General features: G+C 41.4%; 2 protein-coding genes across 2 annotated transcripts in view; both read right to left on the bottom strand.

The window, feature by feature from the left end:
* Positions 1 to 13537, bottom strand: part of stau2 (staufen double-stranded RNA binding protein 2) — a 100102-nt gene extending 86565 nt beyond the window's left edge. The window contains exons 1-5 of the mRNA XM_028569110.1: positions 13461 to 13537; positions 11444 to 11651; positions 11096 to 11226; positions 8614 to 8773; positions 6406 to 6541 (exon numbers count right to left, since the gene is read on the bottom strand). Of these exons, the coding sequence (XP_028424911.1) occupies positions 6406 to 6541; positions 8614 to 8773; positions 11096 to 11226; positions 11444 to 11642 (626 nt within the window). The 5' untranslated portion in view covers positions 11643 to 11651; positions 13461 to 13537. The remainder of the gene's footprint in view (positions 1 to 6405; positions 6542 to 8613; positions 8774 to 11095; positions 11227 to 11443; positions 11652 to 13460) is intronic.
* A 1261-nt stretch (positions 13538 to 14798) lies between these two features.
* Positions 14799 to 24172, bottom strand: ube2wb (ubiquitin conjugating enzyme E2 Wb). Its single transcript, XM_028569712.1, has 6 exons — positions 24071 to 24172; positions 22746 to 22837; positions 19445 to 19547; positions 17351 to 17506; positions 17170 to 17245; positions 14799 to 17077 (listed from the first exon to the last, which is right to left on the bottom strand). Exons 1-6 carry the CDS (start codon positions 24101 to 24103, stop codon positions 17064 to 17066), a joined length of 474 nt encoding a protein of 157 aa, XP_028425513.1. The 5' UTR covers positions 24104 to 24172; the 3' UTR covers positions 14799 to 17063.
* Positions 24173 to 25751: the final 1579 nt, after the last annotated feature.

Genomic DNA, 25751 nt, shown 5'->3' with positions numbered 1-25751 from the left:
TGGTAAGATTTTCCATCAACATGACTCGGGATCACTCTTATTCATCATAATAGGTAAGGACATGGGCATATGGAAACCTTCGTTTCCCTGCAGCATCATTAAGGTGACTGATTGTGGATGTGGCCTGTCACTCCACCACATAGTCAGTCACCTGATAAAGAGAATTCATATTCAGAAGGTCTTGCTTTCATTAATCCAGGGCTCGGCTACACTGAAAGAAAGAGACCTCATGAAAACATAAGTGACCTTGGGATAATATATACCCCTACACCTTCGCTATGTTTCAGACATACACATCCCCTCAGCCCTCGCTCTTCCATACAAAACGGCATAAGAAAACACAACAGACCATGAGGAACAGATACAGCCTGTCTCTTAGAAACGCATCCCTGTGACATATGACATTGACAGACAGATGCTGCAAAACAGATTTACTCCTCTACCCCACAGACATTTATCTTTCACCCCCTGTTTGTTCCTGCATGGATCAAATAGTAGAAGATGTGAGCCAGATGCGAAACTGTCTGCTGACTAGACTCAGTTACCCAATACTGCATCGGAATCACTGACTTCTTCTGGCAACGTATCCACATTAGATAAATAAATCCCACACATTTGGCATCAGAATACCTTACCATAGGACTTTAATGAGCCAAAGTTTATGTAACAAGCAAAACAGACATGTTTGCTTCTCTGTTACGGATTTTCTGTGTTTTGTGCTTTAATAAACAAAGCTTTTGCACGTAAATACTACAGATTACACTCCAGAGATCTATACTCTTGAAAGCCTATATCAAATCACCACATTCCTACCTTGCCTGTTACAAAATGGGTGCTCGATCACCTTAAGAAAAGCAGTGGTATAGGATTTTTTTTTAAATAAGGAAACACTGCCATCTGGAGGGTATCATAATGTCTTCTGGAAATGACACGCATACAAACCTAGAATTGCACACTGGCTTTATGAAATGTGCCGTGTTCTCAGGAACAGTGTGTGCTCTGGAGCCACATAACTCAGCTTCTGTAAACTGTATGCACAACTTATGCTACTTTGCCTCTGTATTTAAAATGATATCATAATATTTAGAACATTAATAACACCATAAACTTCTATAGTAAAATATTTATATCAAGCTGACATTCTTAAAAAACACATGTATGCCTTGCCTTTTAAACATAGGTGTAACAATTTCTCATTTTTGCTACCCTCGTTGGTTGATGAATTTCTTGATGCTGTCTACTACTAGACTCAAAAAGTGGCATCATGCCCTTTCTTAACAGAGTATCACAGTGTACCTGGATTTCTTGTGAGGCAAGTCAAACACATTCTAAATAACATTCCTTAACTGATGGAGAGGGGATCATTAATTGCACATCTGTGGCATTTTTATGGAGTTTTGGAAATGGCTGGATGGCTCCAGTAAAGCAAAAGAAAACAAAGAGAAGAAAGCAAGCTGACAGAGGCTGAGTGCAAAGGGACCCCATGAGGGCACCACATTCATCAGTTTAGAAAACATATGGATGGAGTGGAGGGCCATGTCTGCCACACATCTGAGCCAGTGGGATCAAAGAGACAATGCAGTTTCAAAATATCCATCCATCCATCTTCGTCCGCTTATCCGGTGTCGGGTCGCGGGGGGAGCAGCTCCAGCAGGGGACCCCAAACTTCCCTTTCCCGAGCAACATTAACCAGCTCCGACTGGGAGATCCCGAGGCGTTCCCAGGCCAGGTTGGAGATATAATCCCTCCACCTAGTCCTGGGTCTTCCCCGAGGCCTCCTCCCAGCTGGACGTGCCTGGAACACCTCCCTAGGGAGGCGCCCAGGGGGCATCCTTACCAGATGCCCGAACCACCTCAACTGGCTCCTTTCGACGCGAAGGAGCAGCGGCTCTACTCCGAGCTCCTCACGGATGACTGAGCTTCTCACCCTATCTCTAAGGGAGACGTCAGCCACCCTCCTGAGGAAACCCATTTCGGCCGCTTGTACCCTGGATCTCGTTCTTTCGGTCATGACCCAGCCTTCATGACCATAGGTGAGGGTAGGAACGAAAACTGACCGGTAGATCGAGAGCTTTGCCTTCTGGCTCAGCTCTCTTTTTCGTCTAGCGGTGCGATAGATTGAATGCAATACCGCACCCGCTGGGCCGATTTTCCGACCAATCTCCCGCTCCATTGTCCCCTCACTCGCGAACAAAACCCCAAGGTACTTGAACTCCTTCACTTGGGGTAAGGACTCATTCCCTACCTGGAGAAGGCATTCCATCGGTTTCCTGCTGAGAACCATGGCCTCCGATTTAGAGGTGCTGATCCTCATCCCAACCGCTTCACACTCGGTTGCGAACCGATCCAGTGAGTGCTGAAGGTCGCAGGCCGATGATGCCATCAGGACCACATCATCTGCAAAGAGCAGCGATGAGATCCCCAGCCCACCAAACTGCAACCCCTCCCCACCCCGACTACGCCTCGATATCCTGTCCATAAATATTACAAACAGGATTGGTGACAAAAATACGCCTTCTCCAAATCCACAAAACACATGTAGACCGGTTGGGCATACTCCCAGGCTCCCTCCAGGATCCTTGCGAGAGTGAAGAGCTGGTCCGTTGTTCCACGACCAGGACGGAATCCGCATTGTTCCTCCTCAACCCGAGGTTCGACTATCGGCCGAACCTTCCTTTCCAGCACCTTGGAGTAGACTTTACCAGCGAGGCTGAGAAGTGTGATACCCCTATAATTGGCACACACCCTCTGGTCCCCCTTTTTAAAAAGGGGAACCACCACCCCAGTCTGCCACTCTTTTGGCACCGTCCCAGACTTCCACGCAATGTTGAAGAGGCGTGTCAACCAGGACAGCCCCTCCACACCCAGAGCCTTGAGCATTTCTGGACGGATCTCATCAATCCCGGGGCTTTGCCACTGTGTAGTTGTTTGACTACATCAGTGACTTCCGCCTGGGAAATCGGCGACAATCCCCGTTATCCTCCAGCTCTGCCTCTAACATAGAGGGCGTACTAGTCGGATTCAGGAGTTCCTCAAAGTGCTCCTTCCACCGCCCTATTACCTCCTCAGTTGAGGTCAACAGTGTCCCATCCTTACTGTACACAGCTTGGATGGTTCCCCGCCCCCCTCCTGAGGTGGCGAACAGTTTTCCAGAAGCACTTTGGTGCCGACCGAAAGTCCTTCTCCATGTCTTCTCCAAACTTCTCCCACACCCGCTGCTTTGCCTCTTTCACGGCAGAGGCTGCAGCCCTTCGGGCCCTTCGGTACCCTGCAACTGCCTCCGGAGTCCTCCGGGATAACATATCCCGGAAAGACTCCTTCTTCAGTCGGACGGCTTCCCTGACCACCGGTGTCCACCACGGTGTTCGTGGGTTACCGCCCCTTGAGGCACCTAAGACCCTAAGACCACAGCTCCTCGCCGCAGCTTCAGCAATGGAAACTTTGAACATTGTCCACTCGGGTTCAATGCCCCCAGCCTCCACAGGGATGCACGAAAAGCTCCGCCGGAGGTGTGAGTTGAAAGTCTGTCGGACAGGGGCCTCCTCCAGACGTTCCCAATTTACCCGCACTACACGTTTGGGCTTACCAGGTCTGTCCAGAGTCTTCCCCACCCCTGACCCAACTCACCACCAGATGGTGATCGGTTGACAGCTCTGCCCCTCTCTTCACCCGAGTGTCCAAAACATACGGCCTCAGATCAGATGAAACGATTATGAAATCGATCATTGACCTTCGACCTAGGGTGCTCTGGTACCAGGTACACTTATGAGCATCCCTATGTTCGAACATGGTCGTTATAGACAATCCATGACTAGCACAGAAGTCCAACAACAAACAACCACTCTGGTTTAGATCAGGGAGGCCGTTCCTCCCAATCACGCCTCTCAGGTGTCTCCATCATTGCCCACGTGTGCGTTGAAGTCCCCCAGCAGAACAATGGAGTCCCCACTGGAGCCCCATGCAGGACTCCAGTCAAGGTCTCAAGAAGGCCGAATACTCCGAACTCCTGTTTGGTGCATATGCACAAACAACAGTCAGAGTTTTCCCCACAACCCGCAGGCGTGGGGAGGCGACCCTCTCGTCCACACGGGTAAACTCCAACACAGCGGCGCTCAGCCGGGGCTTGTGAGTATCCCCACACCCGCCCGGCGCCTCACACCCCCTGGGCAACTCCGGAGAAGAAAAGAGTCCAACCCCTATCCAGGAGTATTGTTCCAGAACCGAGACTGTGCGTGAGGTAAGCCCCACCAGATCTAACCGGTAGCGCCCACCTCCCGCACCAGTTCCGCTCCTTCCCCACAGAGAGGTGACGTTCCACGTCCCCAGAGCCAGCGTCTGCCGCCCGGGTCTGGTCCGTCGAGGCCCCTGACCTTCACTGCCACCCATGTGGCATCGCACCCGACCCCAACGGTTCCTCCCACAGGTGGTGGGCCCATGGGCTGGAGAGATGGGAGCCACGTAGCTTGTTCGGGCTGTGCCCGGCCGGGCTCCGTGGCAAACCCGCCACCAGGCGCTCGCCCGGCGAGCCCCGCCCGCCTGGGCCTGGCTCCAGACGGGGGCCCGGGCTTCCTCCGGGCAGGGTCACTCCATCTCTACCTTGCTTCTTCATTGGGGTTTTCGAACCATTCTTTGTCTGGCCCCTCACCTGAGACCACTTTGCCTTGGGAGACCCTACCAGGAGCACAAAGCTCCAGACAACACAGCCCTCAGGTTCACAGAGACACACAAACCTCTCCACCACGATAAGGTGATGGTTCACGGAGAAGGTTTCAAAATATATCAATGTATATATCATGTCCACACTAAGTTAGATAAATCTCAAAGCTCACATTTTCCCCTGTGTTTTAGCCACCTATCCATTCCACAAATGAAGCTTTTCCAAAGTGGATAAATTCAAAAGCACTAGACTTAAAAAAAATAAATGTGGATGGGGAAAACAAAGCTATCATTAGACACAGCCAGGTGGTGTGTGGCAGTAATGTGAACAAGACAATTGACTGTCCCCTCTAAAGCTTAATTTATAGTTTCAGCGCTGCACTCCAATATAAGTGGTCACACAGTACAGGTGTTATGTTTATGACGACTTTGCTAAAGCATTGGACTGAATGTGAACAACTTAAGTGCAAGTTTTGTTATATTAAAGCTCAATTTAAAGTGGACTTATTATGCGTTTCTTTATATTCTGTCCTATATATAATTCTGTCAGATGTTCATATTAAATGAGACCAAATATTCAAATGATGAGGTAAACATATGTAAAAGTAATCCCTGTGAGCAAAAACCTCAGATTTCAGACCATTCTGAACACTCCGCTTCCAAGTTTTTTATATTCTCCGCTTGAACTGACGTCAGTTTGTGCTAGATTTCTTTATATGGTCATGTGCTCCAGGCATGTTACTGCAGTGTTTACATCACCTACACTGTTACATGTACATGCTACCGTAATACCAGGTAAACCTGTAATATTGGTTGCAGATTATCACATTCCGGCGGAAACATGTTCAATTGTGTAGTTATTGGTTAACAAGCCTTAATTGTGATTATTCACGGCAGAAAGTGCCGCTTTATACACCCTTAGCCTGCAGTCATTGCTACATGTAGCTACAGGAATCACATACACAAATAAATGTAAGACAGGGACTAGTTTTAAGAATGTACTAAAATACACTTCATTGGATTTCACTTTGGAGCTCATCATGATACCCTACCCCTATTGTTAAAGGCTCTGACACACCAACGCGATTATTGTCCGTCGGACAGTCCGGCGAGGTCGGTGACTCGAGTCGGTTTCGGTGTGTTCCGTGCCGTCGTCAGTCAGAGGAGCCGTCGGCGTTCATTTTGGCCGATTTGACTTGTTGATTCAGCCAGTGGGCAGTCGGATTCAATGACCAATCTAATTGGTGGAGTGCTAGCCCTTGACTAGCGAATCAGTGCTTCTTCCACAAGACGAAGCCCGAGAGCTGATGCCAGTATCTTCTTATCATTAGCCTTCGTATTTTCTTCCATTCAGCAAGTAATGACAACAATGATCCTTCTTGACTGCTATCAACACTCTCCGATGAAAACAACGACTGACGACAGCGTGCTCTGTGTTTACCAGGTCTATAGAGGTGTTCCGTCATTTCCGGTTTTCATTTTTGGGCGACAATTACAGATTAGCTGCGCCGGCGCCTGCTGTTATGGAGATGTATTACATCGTACGCTCAAGTCGGCGTCGCTTCGGTGTGTTCCGAGGCACTTTTTTGAGAGATGGGAGCCAACTGATCAGTCCGACTGTCTATTCAGCAGACGGTCGGCCGTTGGGTTGGTGTGTCAGAGCCTTTAGACATAAAGTGTCACTACATAGGTGGGACTCAAATGGTCAACAGTTCAGGCAGCTGGGTGAGTTCAGTTTTGGGAGCTCACCTTTGGTTGATCATCCCTCTGAAGTTGTAGTTAGCTCTGTAGTTGGGCATGGGCTTGGGATCCAAAGGCCTGTAGATAGCTGGCTCCCCTCGCTTCATGGCCAGACCATTCAACTCCACTGTGGGTGTTATACTGCCTGAGAGTAAATATGAAAGATTCAAACCAAGGCAATAATAATAATAATAATAATAATAATAATAATAATAATAATAATAATCCGTAAAGCATTCTCAAAATAATGTATAAAATATTTCTGACATCAGCGAATAAAACTTTTTTAAAAATTGCAGAAAAGCTCCACATTCAGTTTTTAGAATATGACACAGGAGCACCAACTGCCTTTTACAGTTGTACTCCAATTAACATGTTAAAATATGAGGATGTGTGTATGCTACCTAAAAACTGTAGAACTTACTGCCTGTCTGACTGTGTATGATGCATGCACCGCTAATCCCAAGAGCTGATGTTGCATAACCTATCACTGAGATTTCTTAATCCCATTAAGAGCTGGCTATGAGGCCTTTCACTACTAAAATGCCACAGAAGGCAGGGGAGGTAAGAGGGGCTTGTGGTATTATTTTGGCCAGAGATAAAACACAAGCCTGGATTTAGGCTTTATTGAGATGGTCTGTATGGAATTAGTTCTGAACATTATGGGTTATTTAATATATCCAGTGGCTTGAGATTTACACCTGGAAGCCAAACTCCTGCAGGTGAAAATCTAAAATACTGAAACATTATATCCATAATGGAGACGGAAAGGCGTTCCTTCCCCTTCACCCCTAACCTCAGCCCTCTTTATGATGACACATGGAAATCAGTGACGACCCACAGCAAAACGCTGCTCTCTGACGTGACTTTTGAAGCCCCCCCCCAATCTCCCTCCAAATGGATATACCTCATTTCACCACACTTTGCTCTAGACAAACATGAACAGTAGAGGGCACTAATGCAACCTTAAAGGAACTGTTTAGATTTCATTAAATATGGAGTCACTGGTAGTGGTATGAATGCAAACAGAAATGAACAACAAATAACACAGCATTGCAATGAAAACAGTTTTAACCATCCACAACAGCATTTTACGTATTTAGCAAAAGTTGTTTTCTCTCACAACTCCCTGCATCAGCTACTTTATTGAATAGTTACAGGATACAGAGAGGTCAAAGGAGAATAAAGCATTGTAACTACACTAAAAATGTTGCATTCTGTGTTGGATATTTAAAACCTCATTGAGCATGTTGTCTTGGTTTAAGATGTCATTGTTAACTACAGCAACATGCTGCAATTAATATCCATCTCACGAGCTCCAGGTTAGCTGGGATTTTCTGGACCCATGTCCATGGATTAATAGCACAACCAATGACCAAAGCAGCAACAATCTGAACTACCTCTGCCACTTCACTTCATAAGGAGGAGAAGAAAGAAAAGGATGTCCTTCCTACCGCTCTATACCTTCCCTGTCATATTGTATAGCGGTTTCTGACACGCTGTCAGCTTTCAGTTATGCAAACACACAGTAAGTGACAACTAATGTGCAATTCCATAGTTTACTTATTTTACCACTACCTCCACTCTCACACATTTATTTGACACTACTGAAAAAAACGTATGCTCCATGTTTAATTTGGAATATTGTTAGTGAGATGTAAACACAGTAAAAAAATTTCTAGCAGTTAGAGGGGTGAAAATATTAGCTAAATGTCCTGATGAACAAATTACAACCAAACATAGTCTGGCCCTAAAAATGGGAACCGGTGGTGACTTTTTGAGTGTGTAAACAAGTTTAGCTCGAGAGAACATTTCAGCTGCAACAAGTTCTCTTGCTCTGAAAAATTAAGCTCACCATTTACAACCCTAATGAGAAGCTTAACATGTTGACTTTTTAATCTGACAGGCCATTGTCCCATCTTTACTTTGTCTGGCTGCTGCAGCCAGAATCTGTTACCTGCAGTTATCTGCACCGACAAAGTCATGATATCTTAAAAGTATTAAACATTAATTAGACATGAATTAGTCTCTGGGCTGTCACAGTTTACTCCAAATATTTCTGTTGGTAGCTTTTACCAAGTCATTCTTCCTCACTTAAAATATCCATCTTGTACATGTAAAATATCAGCTATTCCGGACGTAACACAAAGTGGGTGTAAATGTAATCCTTCACAGACACATTTTTAGTACAATGAGATTTTGTTGTGGTTGCAATACCTGGGTTGCTGTTGATGTCCACTTTAGGGGAGCGGGGCGCTGGCCTGGGAAGGACACTCTCATCCAGCGCTTTGGAGGCTGTGGAGTGCTGGGCCTTTTTAATGCTGGTGCCCTCGGCCTCCCACAGCTGCTCCCCAAGAGTCAGCTGCACTGTAAAGATCTGGAACAGTGACACCCAGAGGGAGAGAAATTACTATGCTAGGAACTGTATTCTGCATGACCAATATTAATTTATGAAAAGGATCATTACAGGAGGAAATGCCATAAATAAGCTTGTTTTACCTCTGACTAAAAGTAAGTTAAAGTTAAGTTGAAACAATTAATGACTGATCATTTAAAAAAACGTCCACTGATAATACAACTACACAAATACAACTTTATTATCAGTTTACACTGAAATTAATATTGCTTTCCCGAGCAGCTCCGCTCAAAAAAACTAAAAGTACACACAAAGTTAGACAGTAATTACACATATAGTACAAATGATAACAGCCATGACAAAGAAACATGTTTCATGATATCCTCGGATCCAGATCTTAATTGGCAGCACACTGATTTTGGTTCAGCAACAGGATAGACTCATGTATAAAAGAAATTTTATTCAGAGGTTATATCAGAATAGGTTTACATGGTTTCATTTTCAAAAAACACAAAATTTTTGTTGTACTGCACATTGATGCAGCTCCTCTTTTCACCCTGTGTGTTGAGCTCTCTGTTTTAGCTACAGAGTGAGGCATCACACTTTTTGTGCAGTATCTAGGTTAGCACTGCTACCCAGTCAGAAGCAGAGTATGAGGGCGTGCCACGCTAGCAGCTAGGCGAGCATTATAACGTGTGTTACAAAGTGACACACGTTCGTCACGGAAGTAAAGGCTGGACTACAATAGAGCTGTTTGGAGCAGTTTGTAGACTTTGGGCTTTTTCACTTTGTAAACCTATAACGTACACAAAAAAGATATATAACACAATAAAGGACAGGGGAAAAGCCAAAAAGCATAATATGATCACTTTAATGGCCTGGTAAAAGGCAAAAGTTGGAATGTATTCAGAAGGGATGCTGTTAATAATAATAATAATAATAACTTTATACTTTATTAATCCCGCAAGGGAAATTACAATGTTAGCAAGCCAGGGCATGCTATTCTTGTGGGTTGTTCGAAAGTTGTATGCCACAGGTTGACCAATGATCTTAGCACAAACTTTGAGTTGATTATAGAATTTTGTTTTAAGTTTTGCAGATCCAGGCTGTGCTGCAGTACAGCATGACACTCTGAATAACAGAATTAAAAAACAGAGAGATAATCTGGCAGCTGGTTCCAAAGGAGCTAAGCCTACGGAGAAAGTAAAGGCGCTGCTATATCTTTTTGCAAATATGCTCCATGTGAGTTGTCCATGATAGATTGTGATCTATGAGGACTCCCGGGTATTTGTATGCAGATCCTTGTTTAATTTCTGCATTATGAATTGTCACGGGGAGCACTTGACATTCCAGAAAAACGCCAAAGACAACAGTGACACAGAATCATCAGAGTATTTCAAAAGAAACTAGTTGGCCACACTGGTGGTACATACTGCAGTATACAACGTAAACAATATGGGTGAGATGATACAGCCCTGAGGTGCGCCAACATTTGTTCTAATAGGAGAGGAAAGTATATTATTAACCTTAACCAACTGTACCCGGTTTGTAAGAAAGGAGTTATACCAGTGAAGGAGGTTTGGGTTGAGTTTTAACTTGATCATTTTTAACACGAGTACATCAGGCTGGATTGTGTTAAATGCAGATGAAAAGTCCAGGAAAAAGACCTCTGGCATATGTTTTAGGTTTGTCCAGGTGTTTGGTGAGGAGGTGCACCAGTGTGAGAACTGCATCTTTTGTACTGCAACCTTGTTTCTGGGCAAACTCAAAGGGGCCTTGTGCTGTGTTTTCTAATGATTTAATAACAACAGAAGTAAGTGCTATTGGCCTAAGATCATTAAACTCTTCAGGTCATTGTTTTTTAGGAAGAGATTTAATGTTTCATGTCTTCCATGCTAATGGAATGGTGCGAGTGTCAACAGACATTTGAAAGATAGGTTGCCCGACAGGGGCTAATTCCCTGGCAAATGACTTTAGAACCAGAGCACTGCTCTAGCCTGTGGGTGAGATGCTCCGGAGCAGGTCTTCACATTTCCTAGGGTTATAGGCAGATTCAAAAACGAGAGAAGAAGTTATTTAGGTCATTTTGCAACACCAGATAGACTAACAACCCCAAAGGACTCTGGGACAGTATGATTCTTCATACTGTCCCAGAGTCCTTTGGCTTATAGCTCTCCTCCAGACGCTGTCTGTATGCCTGTTTGGTCACCTTAAGTTTCTTCCTCAAGTCTTTAAAAAACAAAACTGAACATAATCCTGAGACTTTTTAAATGAAACCTTCATCCCCGGGCATAATTTTTCTAAAACAGTTTTAGACTTGTGTGTCACGTCACCATTCCTTACCTTAGCATGTGCAGGGCCTCTCTCATTGAGGAGCTTGTACTGTGGTTGGATCCTATTGAAACGGGCTAACTCATTCACCAAACACATTGGAGTTTTCTCTTTAGGGTTTGCCATGTTCTCCTGGGGCGGGCCTAAAATAGAGCAGAATACATGGTATACTGAGCAACATGGTTACAAAACCAGAGACAGAACTATATACATGAATAGTTATCATGTGCTGATAGAATATTATATGAAATGCGGAATCGCCCGTGGCAATTCAAAATGCTGATGAGATGGAAATAACTCATTATTTATTAGAAATAAACTAATTATCGTGAGCAATGAACTATTCTGTTGCTGTTCTACCTGGCGATGTAGCAGACACAGGGGCGTCCCCATATCCGACTGCAGGAGCAGGGCAGGCGGGTGTGGGGGCCGGGCCTGTGCCGTTGACGGAGGGCTGCAGACCCAGGGATCCTGGGCTGGCCATGGCCGTCGGGGGAACTCCGGGGGAGAGGCCAGGACCAGCCAGGGGTGCTGAGGTCTGTACTTTCACTTGAGCCATGCTCTATTCCTGAAAAACAGATAACAATTAACAACTTTTACGTTTTCTTTAGAAACATGTTAATCATTATATACTGTAATCAAATAATTCGAAAAAAGGCTAGTGCTGGGAGTTGTCAATTATGAAGTGTGCATCATTAAGCATGCATTTGTCTACACACGTGCTTTATGTTGTTCCACACCAGATGTTGCACGATTTTAAGTTTCTCACTGTCATTTGACAGATTTCTGTGGCCAAAGCCTAGAGAACAGACTTCAAACTGAGCAGCCCTAGGGCTATCTCACATTCTGATCCACTGGCAGCTAATACACCCAGACAATGAACCTTTATTTGAAGGAGCTTTGCTCATGTTACTGCTGCTAAGCTCTCCGGAAAAAGGAGAGAATTCTGTGATAGCAGCCTGAACAAGACAATGGACGTTCAATCACATTTCATTTAAGACTAAAGCTACATCAAGTAGACACGGGTTAAGATGAAGAGAGGGTCCAACAATCCGGTACAAGTTAACAACACATTGACTTATTTATCTTTTTATGCATGCATGCAACAATTTGGTGAACGCAATTACACACAGGCCTGTGGCTATGCAACATAAGTAACATAATATGCTACCATGTGTTTTTCATCAACAAAAGATGAAGATAAGAGTTTGTAAAATGTAATAAATTAAAAATAAATAAAAAAAAAAGGTACAAACTGTATCACAACATCTTGCCAATATGGCTCCAATACTGGTCCACATTAATATGTGGCAGGCACTGGAGGGAAGTGAGGGAAATCACATCCCCACCGAGGTCAGAGCACAGGGTCAGCCACAAAACTAAACCCCTGGAGTGTGGAGAAATACAGTGCCTCGCACTTGGACACTTTATGAAATGCTGGCTTTGAACCTGGCACTTTTAAATTGTTAAATTAAGGCACAAAAAAATCTACATCTTCTTCTTTATTAAATCGTTTAAGTGAAGCCAGATGTTCAATGTCACATGGAGACAGTTTAAAGATTCAGGTTTTCAGATTTGAAACGGTTTCCAATGGGCTTCACCCTAAATTCATGATTACAGGTGAGTTACCTAAGTCCAACTGTTTACAGTTGACGGCCATGGTTGGACTCGTGTAAACAATAGAGCAGAGGCATGTTCATAAAACAAGTGTTATAGACTGTATCCACACACACAAAAAAAAAAAATGTTTACTCTGATTTGTGACCTTAATTCATCGCACGCAACCTGTTTAAATATTCGTTGCATCTTGCGTGCCCCTGAGGTTCTCGGGGTCACAGTCTTTCTTGCTTTTATTTTCTATCTCGGAGTAACATACATAGCTACGTAGCAACTAGAAAGCATGGTTGTCCTAAACAGTCACTTGAGTATGGAGGTGTTGTTACGTTATGGTTGACTGACAGAGCTACAGAGTTGTCTGCAACCCCCGAACCTACATTGCAGCTTCGACTGTGTCCAGCTTAGCAGGAAGCTAACGTTGCCAACGCGAAAACGATATTTACTGTAAATGTCAGCTCCTAAAAACAAACCAACAGAATTGGCAAGCATGCATGCTGTCATGAAAATGTCTCAGTGGTTTCTCCTGATGACTATACACTATCTAGCCACCTCCAGTAACGCTAGTTTAGCCGGTTAACGCTCATCATGGCTGATCGGCCGAGCACCCCTCTTGCTAGCATCTCCATACCGCCCCATCCTCCACGAAAGTCTGGGGGATTTCAGTCCACCGCAACATAATATACAAACTGGCGACAGCGTGACGAATAACCCAGAGACTGTCCGACTACAAAGGGGCAAATATTGTAGGGTATATTTTTACCTTTGTCCAGGGCCAGACCCCAGTTACACCTCCGACATTGGCAAACACTAAAGAGAACTGGATGGAAGAGGGAACAGACCACGTTATTAGTCTGGGTAAAATAATAAAATATGTCCCACTAGAGGCAAATGACTGGTCATTTTGATATTTCATTTATAAAGTTTGTATTTCGTTTATGTGGTTAGTGTTAAGCAATGCATGTTGCTAACGTACTATCATTACAGTTTGAGATGAATCTTGAATGAATCAACCACCCCCGCGGCGAAATTAATGGTTTAGTCCTGGTTTGCTTCCTTGGAGCCTGAACCTTTTCAAACTTGTTTTCTGCACAAGGCATTTACTCAGAATAGTTTGATTGAATAATTTGATTTTTTATAACATGCATTTTTTTTTTTTTTTTTTTAGGAACAAGAGATATACTTCTCTGTTTTACGTTAAGTTAGAAAAAAAAATACTTGGCCTATTATTTCTCAAAGCTTTTTCATTGGCTTTTTTTTTTTTAATAAAAAAAAAATCTGAGCACATAACCGCCTACAGAACAGACTACTACAGGCTATTGGTTTTACTGCATTTGCTCAAGGGCACTTCGGAGGACCGGAGTTTACCTTGGTCTCGAATTAAGAGGCGTACAGTTTAGTGTCTCACAAACCACAAAACCATCAGGTCTGGATTCAGTGTCACCAAGGTCTTGGTGCAAGAAACCACATCCAGTCACTGCTAAAATGATAGGTGGTTATTCTTGGGTACCACAAGTGGAGAAGGCCCACAAATTCCAGTGGGAATCTTTTATTTCTAAGTATGATAGGGGGCTCAGAAAATGAGTTGTTGACTGTTAATTTTACAGTCAATGGTTGTGTATCATCAGATTTTAACATGAGTACTATTGTAAAGTGACCACTAGATGGCGCCACTAACCCACCTTTTCTTGTGTTAATGTAGTAAGCTTTGTGTCATATTGTGACTGATAGTGCTTAAATAGCCTAAATAATTTTAGCTTGTACAAAATTAAATGTTCATAAAGACTACCTGATGGCGTACTAATTTCACATGGTTGATGGTACATCATTCTTAAAATTAGAAGTTTTGTGTTGCAGTGCAGATTGCTCGACAGATTTGATCATTTCCGTGTGTCTGACTTACTGTATTTTTGGCAAACACATGATTTTCTTTCCCAATTTGTTAGTCATCATCCTTATATATCCACCACACTCCCTTTAGAGTAGTGGTATTTAGTTTTAAGTCATATCAGCATACAATCTATTAAAGGCTTTTAGAGACTGCAGGAAAAAAAAAAAAAACCCTGAAGCATTATATATTCATACATTGTGCAAACCAAGGTTGAATAAAAGTGAATCTTTGCTTTTATTATTGATTATGAAAATGAACAGGCACCTATTACATGGAGCTTGCACATCCCAGAAGAAAATTTCAAATATAAATAACACACCCTCATTAGTGTTGATCACTCACAACAACCTGCAAGCTAAGAGTTTAAACCACATTAAAAAAGGAAAAAAAAAAAACTAGGAAAAGAAGAAAAAAACAAAAACATGTCACATCTTAAACCTTGTGTAACATTTTCACTCGCAACATTTTCAAATCTCTTCTGATCTATTGCTCACTGGGTGATGGCTTCCCATCTCCCACACAAATGCTGTTGTGACTGCATTTACACAATCTTTGTCAGGCCTATTGTCTTTTTTTCCACAGCAAAGTGACAGCAGACAAGACCATTACAATGAAGTTAATAAAAAAAAAATCATTGGTTAAATAGATGTCTTTAAGTTATCAATATAGTTTTTTTTAATAGCAGTGTGCTGTGGTAATCTCCTCTACAGTATAGAGTATCATCACATTCACTCAAGTTCATTCGAGAAACTCTGCTAGACCCTGGAAAAAGCTAATGCAATACAAACAAGCCAAGATGGAAAATTCAAGTATCTCTGACTGGATGGCGATAAACATTTCTTTAGGAATGGACTGATTACAGTCTGAAATGACAAAGAGCCACACAGACCTCTAGAGGTGAGGTATGTAATATCCATCCCATAAACCATTTCCTAAGTTATGGAAAGACTTAAAAGTTGTCACAAAGTAGGGTTTAAAACTGCATGCACCCCCACTGTAAAACTACTCAACTTGTGTTTTGTACCAACAGTAGTGTTAGTTGCTGACTGTACACATCCTAATTAGCAAACGATGCAGACTAACTTCCAATGAAATGAAGCACTCCTATTATCATTCTGCTATAAAGTAAATGCATCCTCTACTAATTTCTTTCACATCAAACAATTTAAAGACTTATATACAATAGTTTCAGACATGTTATAAGTTTACAACATAACAGTCTCTTTTGGTGAAAATATAGGTAAATTCAAAATATCTGATAAGTATCTTTTTAAATGGGATCTCTTTATTGAAAAAAGTACCTGAGCCAAAACTCTGACCAGGGAGGGGGTGGGGGGGGAGCACAAAAGCCTCGGCTTTACAGCTTCTTTTAAGACTCTCCTTTTCGTCATTCATTACCATTCTGGAGATCAAAAACAAAGATTTAATTTAAATAACAAATAAAAAGTTAAAATAAATCCAAAATATACTGACCCATCAAAACAACCCCCTCAAAGTGAAAAAAAAAACAGTACAAAAAAAGAACTAATTTGAAAATTAAACATTTAGAAGATTAAAGCATGAAAATAAAAATAAAAAAACAGTATCATACAAATAAATATGAATCATGCAACGATGTTTTCTTACAGACATTCTTTAAATGGAAGCGAGACTGCTGCGCATTTTCAAGGCTGGACTAGTGAACACTACACGAGTTCAGCCCAACTTCACGAGGAGACGTACTCTAAGGTCATCTGCTGACTGAGAGATCTATCGTCATATCTCTTTAATTCCCACCTGTACTGACATATTGTCCAGCAGCAGGAAGAGCTGCAACCAGGTCTCAAGTTGGAAGATGAAGAAGAAAATTGTTTATCCTTACAGTGGTTACAAACTAAAACCCTTTAACCTGGTAAATAAGCGGAGGACTGCTTGACAGTACAACTGCAAGTTGGAAATAACGTACTAATAGTGCCTTTATGAACTAGATACTTTCACAGTGCATATAATTTTAAAACAAACAAAACGGATGAAGCATTTTCTTGGGGTTATGATGGTCAGATCCCTTCCAGAAAACGTTTAGATTTGGATTTCTCTTTGTAGGCCCAAGCATGCATCCATCAGTTATTATTGCACAACACAAGGACCTTAAAATGCACCCATAGACAAACAAAAAAGTAACAATAATAATCTTAAAACAGGAATTATAATTATCTCACTACAAATCCACCTTACTTGCTCGCTGCATTACTACCTTTTTGCAAAAAATTATCCATCTCGGGTGCATCTAAAACGTTCCGTTATTTTCGTTCTTTATTATACAGCCGCCTAAAACATGCATCCAATTGCCCGTGGGGGGGAATGCAGTAAGAGCCTCCAGCGCATGGTGTCCATTGTTCCAGTCGAAGGTCAGAGTTCAAAGACTGAATGATTAAAAAGTGCTTAACGTATGTCAGTAGGACTTCTTTCTTCTGCGTTTATTACAAAGTTTGTACATTAGCATGTATCATCTGTGAAGGCAAACAAAATCGATTTAAATGGCGGCACTTTTACAAACAATTGCTTTTACACGTGTCCTCCGTTTGAGGTTGAAAATACTCACCGTGATACCACCATTTTGTCTTCTTTGGATTTTTGTTACACGTTCTTACATAAAAGGAATTATCAGGCGGTCGTCTCTGTAGAAAAAGAAACGGGCATTTAGATTTAACATTGAACAAGTATATCATTTACATGAATCATTGCATTTGTCCCCTCCAAGTGCCACTACAGCTTCCCCCTACCTTTTCTTTGCAGCTGGACAACATGCTGATAATGCTAAGACAAACTGATTGCACTGAGAGGGCTGGCGACCAATCTTCCGTTAGAATAGATAGACAAATGTGACCGTTACTATACACATGTGGGTGGACAGGTATATTCTCTCCTGTGAACATTACCTGCAACAGGGAAACAAAGAAAGACAAATCTGCGGTTATTAGGATTATTCACTGAGTAAGTCGTAATAACAAGCCTATAAAAGTTGGTGTGTTTTTGATGCCAAAAAGATGGAGGACTTTGGTGGTCAAAGATACAACTTGGGAGAGCGCACACAAAGTTGAGATTTCTTTCATTAATGACAGAAAATAATGAGACTTGCTGTATAAGCTCAGGCTTAGCCCTCTACAGCGACATGAGGCTCTGGGATTAGGACAGAGGGACCGGGACGGGAAGAGAGAATGGTAGACTAAGAGACATGTTTTACAACAAAAAAAAAGGAGACAAATGTTCTAGGGGATATTAGCCAGTAAAATGGCTAAACAGGAAGATACAGGAAGTGTGATGTGAAGAGAGGAACATAAGTTTGAGGTGCTAGAGTAGAGAGAAGAGGGCCGGGGTGGGGGGGGGGTCAGAGTGGGTAATGAAGGCTAACAATGGGTTGAGGCAGTCCGGCACCAGAGAGGGCCTCACAGGAGAGTGCATCACGGGGCAGGGGGGGTGACAGGACGAGTGTTACAGATAGGAGCAGAAAGTAAAACATCAAGACAACTGAAAGCTCCCTTCTTACAGAAAGTTGAAACATTTACTGAAATATGGGCTACACACGAAGCGCAGGAGGTCTGAGCATGAGCAGACAGGTGCTGTAGGTCATCTACATACATTCTTTCCTATGTCAATGGCATATTACAGCTACTCTTGCCCTACTCATGTTTGTATCCTGCTGTGTGCGCAACAGAAGTTTTAATACATATTTTCGCTTTAAGAAAGCAAGAAGCTACCCACTGTCTTTGGGCTTCTTTGTTTCAAAACTGTAATTTCCAAGTCTACGCAAAACAAAATCAATTTAAACTCATACACATACGCAAAATGGCAGGGACCAAAATGTGCATTTGGCTTGATTGCCACGTTTACCATGTAATAAAATCATATAGCAAATAGCCGGGGACAAACCGAATCAATTGCGACTCAGGATGATATATGGTGAGAAAACCAAGAACACACAGCTCTAAAAGACAACGTTTAAAAACTATTGCAAAAATTAGGAGCTGCTATCGCTGTGTGCACAGCCTGTGGCAAACAAAACAAATGAGTCAGGTTTTGGTAGTAAAATCTGATTTTCCCATGTAACAGAAATACGTACAAGAGGAAACAGAAGCTACAAGCTGTTAATGCAGTTCCAGTAGGCCGACGATCACAATGTTTGTTTTGTTTTTGTTCTGAATTCCCACTGAAGCTCCTCACACAGCCAGTAATGCACTGTAGCTGTCAACACTGAAGTTCCCTCAGGGGCCACAAGAGGAATCCAACAGAGGGCCTCTATGACAGCTTGTCCTTCCTATTGGAGAGGCTACCAGCTAAGTAGCTGAGTTTATCTAATTTTCTCTACCTACTCATTCTCTATTTTTAGATGGCCAGGCCCTTAATGAGTGACACAAGATTGTTGAGATAAACTAATCCCTTTGACTGTGGCTTCAGTGGGAGCTCTGTACTGGTGTCTCTGTCAGTGAGTCCTGGTTCGTGTTTCCAAGTAGAGATTCATTCCACCAACAACTGCAGAGCCGATGTGTTTCATGTGATTATTGCAGGCACCCAGCCAGTGGAAACAGAGGATTGTTTACAACTGTTTAGGTAACCATAGTTAAGAACTTCATTATTTGGTTAGGAATACCAGCAGTATAGTTGAAACTAAAAATGGAACCAGCCTCTAGGTCTGTTGGTTCATTGGTGTCGACAGAAGCAGCTTGTTTGAAGCAGACAGAAAACGTTTAGGTCCTTGAGACAAGATGGTAAACGGACTGAACTTACACAGCGCTTTTCAAGCTGAGAGCAAGACAACGAGCCTCACATTTACCCACGTACAAACACACACATATGGCTGCAGAGCAACTTGTGCTTACCTGAGGTGAATCAAAAGGATATCGACTACTAAATTTGAAAAGCAGCTGAAATTTCTCCCCTTCATACAGTGTACCGGTTGCTCCCTCCATGTCTACAATCCACCTAAAAAGAGAAGAACGATATTTAAACATGTTAAAAAAAGTCACTCAGGCACAAAGAGTAAAAAAAGTATACTTATCACCCAACACTCAGCCAAAATGTAAACAGTTTAGGCTACTGTTACGGCCCTGTTTTGAGTCCTTAATCCAGAGCTTTATTAGTTTTCTGAGTCACTGGATTCCGCTCAAAATTTAGATAGTAAGAGGTTTTAATTGTTTGAGTGCACTCAGCTGTTCACTCTGAAATGTAAAAAGTTTAAGACCAACTGAGAGAGATGGTTCAGTTGATTTTTTATTTTTTTTATTTTCTACACCCAGTGAGAACTTTAAGGCTGTTGCAAAATATCTTCAAAATAATGGCGCAGGTAACACCTGAGTTAAGAAATTCCTCCTGTCAAAATGATATCTGGTAAACACTCAACAAACCTTTACTTTGGGAAGAAATGGTTTTATGCAATACAGAGGTGTTGTTCTTTTAGCCACATTAGTGGCTTGGCTCTAGCGATGGCAATGTTTGGTGCAGACAGCAACATCTCAACAGCTATTGGATGGATTGCCATGAAATGTGAAACATCCATGATGTATCCTAACAATCCTCTAGTGCCACCATGACATCGGCATGCAGTTTTGAGGGAATCGTCTCAACAACTATTGGATGGGTTGGCAAAAAATGTAAATGTAATTTTTATTGATCACCAAAATACAATACAAAACTAATGATCCCATCAGCCTCAGCTGTACCTTTGTGTTACCTGCTAATTAGCTCACGGTAGCATGCTCAACTAAGATGATGAACACAGTAAATGCCTTAAGCCCCAAAGAGCTGCTAGCATGAATGTAGGCTCTTGTTCTCACTTAATAATGATTAAGAACATTGTGAATGTTATATCTCATCAGTTTGGAGTAAATTAGTTGGAAACATGTACAGAACAACACACATGCATCACATCTCATTATCATTAGAAAAGGATCATAGAAAATGTGATCTGCCAATGCTGCAGTAGTGTGTAATCAAAAGCTTTTAGTCTGACTCCTTCAAGTGACATAATATTCAGCTGGGTTATGACAGCGGTTTTGTAATAATGTGATACTCTATTGATTATGGACAAAATCCATTTTCGGCTGTGGAGCCTGGCTACATGACTGTGCTGACTAAGCTGGGAGGGATTCAATGTCTTGCTCAGAATGGGAGATGACTGCAAACACAGGGCCTTGATTCTGGGTCTTTGGGATGAAGGACAGTCTACCTCCTCAATATACTTCGATGGCCATAACCCAGAGGCTAAAGAAAAAGCCAAATATTTAACCCTTGTGTTGTCTTCCCGTCAACCTTGAAAGAAAAAAAAAAAAATTCTACGTCCCATATTTTCTGATTTAAAACAAAAATTTAAAAACGGGTCAATGTGACCCGAAGTCAACACAAGGGTTAAGTCCAGTGCAGAATATTTATGGGGATTGTCTGCTCAGCGGAGAAGCAAAAGGAACACTGATGGCAGCATCACAATCTCTGGCCTAATTTCTTCTAAGCAAGCAGTTAGCAGATAGGTCACCAAAGAGACTTGTGGCTGTTGTGGCTGACTGTGGCGGGTTTACAGCCCTGTGTCTCTTTCAAATCTAGCCTCGAGCACATGATCATTCAGGCCTACACACGAGGTCAGCCCTGTTTAAAATGTCACCCTTAGAAAGTCCAACGGTCAGCGTCTGAATGGAGCTCCATTTTTCCTCAGGAAGTAAAGCTTAGAGGGAGCCAGTATCACTGCACATGATGCTGAGTTACACCTGATGCAACCTACACTGATCACAGCCAAGGACTCCAAGGACATGATGCTTAACTTGCTCAAATTCCCAATAGCCTGGTGATCATATGATCCAGGCAACAAAAATAACACCGAGCCATTTAGTTAAAGTGGGGGAGAAAAAAAACAAACAGAGTTCACATCTGAGAAACTCTGCAGTGCTTTAAAGCAGCAAGTTTCATGTTTGCAATGGCTGACGCATTACCACAACTGCATGAATCACACAGTCATCTGAAAGACATTGTAATCTAATGTGCAGCACAGAGAGACAATGTGTACTATAAGCAAAAGCTTACAAATTAAAAACACATGGTCACCTTATCACGGTCACACGCAGATCTTTTTCTTTTCATGTTTGTTTAAAAAAAAAAAAAAAAAAAAAAAAAAAGGATAAGGTTAACTTGAATGTCAAGCAGGAACAGACTATTTGTATCTTTCTCCACTAGGACACGCTTGATAAAAACAGGTAATTCCCCACTACTGTCAGTCAGCATGACAAAAAAATAAACCCAGGCTCAACAGATCTTTCAATGTCACAGACAAAAGGGCACGCCCTTACATATCTCAAACCTGGAAAACAGTACACGAGGCAGCTGGCTGAACTGGTTCACAGACTTTTCAGTCATGCAAAACACAGAACATTCATTCTGTCTGACCAAGAAATTGTTATCTAATGAGGGAGGTTCCATTGTAATGGAGCTTTGATTTATTTATTTTTTTTTTTACAAATCGACTAACCAAAAGCTCTGGAACATGTATTGCCTCTTTAAGACGGCAAATATGCCTATCAATGATTTTGACCAGGTAGTAACTTCAAAGTCAATGTTGCCGTGCGAGCCTGCAGCTGAAAGACATCTGAATGACAGCCAGAGATTTGTCTCGAATCATTTTACAGGACTACAACTCAGTTCATCCTTAGTGCTTATCAGACACAATTTGACTCATTCAGTTAACATAATCATGGGAGTTTAAGGGAACACCAAGTCACCCAGACAGAAAGGTCAGTTTAACAGCTTCTGTTCCTTGCTACCCTAGCCCAACTCTTGCATGCCATCTGTTAAATATTTTATGAGGATGAATAGTGACACTGTGCATTAGAGACACTCTAAGGGTCCAGAGCTGCCAGTCACTGGAATGACCCCGATTCTTCCTCAGCAGTCGCTGCTGATGCTACGACAGCTTTGCGTCTCAATCCCTCCTATCACTGCAACAGACATTTCCATGCCACTGCCCTCTCATATTGATGAAACATGCCATTTTAGAAAGCCACATTGGATTTGTGTTAATTCATAAATGCAAACTGTATTCAATGACCACGACTAGTGTCCTAATGTTTACTGTGTTAGAAAATGCTGCCGAGTTTAATCAAGTAAATCACGCGAAATAAAAAATCTAAAAATACTTACTGCGTAATGGTGTTCTGTACACTTTTTTCGTTAAGCGTCATTCCTGGGGGTGGATCATTTTGCAGGGCTAATAATTCCTTTTGTAGCCTTTTCTGTTGGAGAGAATGTGTTTGGGTTTCTACAACACTCAGAAAAGTTGAAATGTATGACTACTATATACAAACCGTGAAAAAAAAAATGGCAGTGGTTAAGTCAATAAAAATAATGGCGTGTAAAGAAAACATTGCCTACTTGTTCCTTCATTTTATTAAGAGATTAATAACCAAGCTACCGTAAAATATCAATAATGTTTGGATTTATAATGTATCTATATAGCTAGCTAGCGTTACATCGCTAAGTTCAAATCCCACCTCGAAACTCACCTGTTCAAACTGGCCTACTCACTCTAAACCCAACCACTTTGCCCGATTCCCTTTATATATATATATATATATATATATATATATATATATATATATATATATATATATATATATTAGCCCCACAGTTTTTAAGTTTCTGATTTCCTCTCCTACACACGTCTGCTCACCTATATGTCTTTTGTTTTTCCATTGTCTGTGCTGGTGTCTTTTTTAAATGTTTCATTGTTTTTACCTGTATGATTACGGTTTTTAATGCACTGTAAGGCAACCTTGGATGACCTGAAAGGCGCCCTAAAATAAAATGTATTATTATTATTAAGTGTAAATGTAGCTATCTAAAGCACGTCCACCCTGACTGATGTGACTCGTTTACCTTGAACATAAGCTAACACTTTGTAAACGATAGGTGTTACACATAAGCAACAAATCCAGTTCATAAGTAGAATAATTTATGAAGTTGGCTTTATATTTTTTCTTAGATCTCGATACAGCTATCTTAAGAAAAGCGATGCACCTGTTCCACTCGAGAGGAAACTAGAACTGGTCAATCTGCGCACCGTCTCGTTAGCTAACGTCAACGCCAGCCAAATAGCAGCTAGCACTCATTTAAAATATTAGAATGAACTTAAACTCCTAACCTCCTATTCCTTGAATTATCATCTATGTGTTGTTGCGATTAAAATACATCACCAGTCATCAATATATATCCACGAAGCTGGTTCCTATGCTTGCCATGGTGCTGTTGATGATGCTAACGTTAACGTTAGTTGTATTGCTATAGCAATAACACCAAGAGCTAAACCGGAACAGTTTAGAACCAATGTCGTCGCTTTTACTTTAATGTCATCAGTAATTCAAACAAATACATGTACGTAAGTGAAGTGGTGAATAAACTACCAGGAAAAACAAGGCTGAAGGTCAGGTAAACTGTAAATTTGCTAACGCTGTCAATTGTATTCTTACCTGCATCGACGCCATGATGGAAACCCCCTGCATCAGCGCAGAGTGGAGGACAGAACGTCAGGCGGTCACGTGACACAAGTTGTTTTGACAGAGGAAAACAATCCTCCGATGTTCACTTTATTTTATTTTTACCTCGGGCATCTAATTTCATGTCGTTTATTGACTATTTTGCTGCTTTATAACAGAATTGTATCAAATAAAAAATAAATATGGTGTTCAAATCCACTGAGGTCATGTAGGTCAATGACCTCTGCTCATCGTTAGCTAGGCCTTGTTTTATATCTATGGATAGGCCTTTTTAAAAGAATGTCATTTGTGTTTTTTACCATAGCATACATTCAGTCACTTTTTTGGACTCGAATAACAGATTATATATTGTGTAAAATTAATAACATAAAAATGACATGCAAAAAAAGTCATTTTACATTTTGAATATGAAAATTATTGAATTCACTGTAAACGTAGTGATTATATGTGGTTAAGTGTACCTACAGTACATAAATGCAAAATAACAAGTTACCACAAATTTCACTGTTTTCATGTGAATTCAAAGAATAAGACAAGATTCTCAAACTTATAAACTCTTAAAAAAGTTATAAAACTATGTTTTTTTTCATTATTATTTTCATTTATTTATTTATTTAAAGTCAGATTCTTGTTTCTCTGACTCAGAGCATTGGTCTGAAATGTATATTGAAATGTTTTTCAATAAAGGTTGGGGAAAAGAAATAATGACCTGCCTGACATCCAGTTATACAAAACAATGTTTTCATGTTTGTCTTTCAGGAAAATAATTAACTGGAAGTGAGATATTAAAAGAACACTCCCGTTAACCATATAAGTAAGTAACCAAGTACATTTTATATAGATTAAGCCTTTTATTACAGCATCTCCTAATACACTTGTGTGATAAATGAATATCTTTTAAATATGTATTAACTTGTTTTGTTAAATGTCATATCTTTTCATTCCCCTTTGTACAAGCCAGATTGTCTAAACCACGGGAAGTATAATCATTTATCTGTCAGCAAAGTTCAGAACATTTTATTCAACTGAACTGTAATTTGACTATGCCTCCTAAGGTTTCTGCAAGAAAAAAATAAACCTCTCATTTGCCAAGGTTGACTAAGATGTGATATGAGCTGAAGTTTGACACAAGGAGCACCTTAAGACAGATAATAGTGTAAAATAGACTCAGCATTACAGTATACCATCCAGTAACATGTAACCACAATTAAGCATTTGCTGATATTTGTTTAAGGACTTATTTAGAATTATACGATCTTGTCATTTTGTCTAATTTGATTGATCCTAATGCCATTTAATTTTCACTCTCTATATCAGAAGAGGGCACACATGAAATATCATGTCCATAGCTTCTGAAACATGTAACATATACCCAATAATCAGCCCTAATTACTTGAATATTTACGGGCTCACAATATACCCAAATTATTGACTACCATTTTGCCAACATGTTAACCTGGAAATCCAGAGTTCTCGCGAGTGAACATTTTGAATTTGCTCAGCGAGTCACTCTGGCATTGAGTAATGATCTTTATGTACTGTCTATGGTAATTATGCTGATTAACTATGCCCTTGTAGCCGAGCTGCACCAATCACATCGGTATATCTGATGTAGGCGGGCCAGAGGCGAGCTAAACAGATGACGACAGTTTAA

This window comes from Perca flavescens, chromosome 22 (genome assembly GCF_004354835.1).
Source record: "Perca flavescens isolate YP-PL-M2 chromosome 22, PFLA_1.0, whole genome shotgun sequence".
Lineage (NCBI taxonomy): Eukaryota > Metazoa > Chordata > Actinopteri > Perciformes > Percidae > Perca > Perca flavescens.
The sequence above is the reverse complement of the archived record's forward strand: the minus strand, read 5'-3'. Positions and strand labels throughout refer to the sequence as shown.

What these genes read in the sequence shown, in the direction of transcription:
- ube2wb (XM_028569712.1), bottom strand. Translation starts at nt 24,103, where the DNA reads ATGCAGGGGGTTTCCATCATGGCGTCGATGCAG. An exon ending in ATCCTTTTGATTCACCTCAG is followed by an intron (nt 17,507 to 19,444) that starts GTAAGCACAAGT and finishes TCCCTGTTGCAG; the next exon opens with GTAATGTTCACAGGAGAGAA. An exon ending in TGTCCAGCTGCAAAGAAAAG is followed by an intron (nt 17,246 to 17,350) that starts GTAGGGGGAAGC and finishes CTTTTTCTACAG; the next exon opens with AGACGACCGCCTGATAATTC.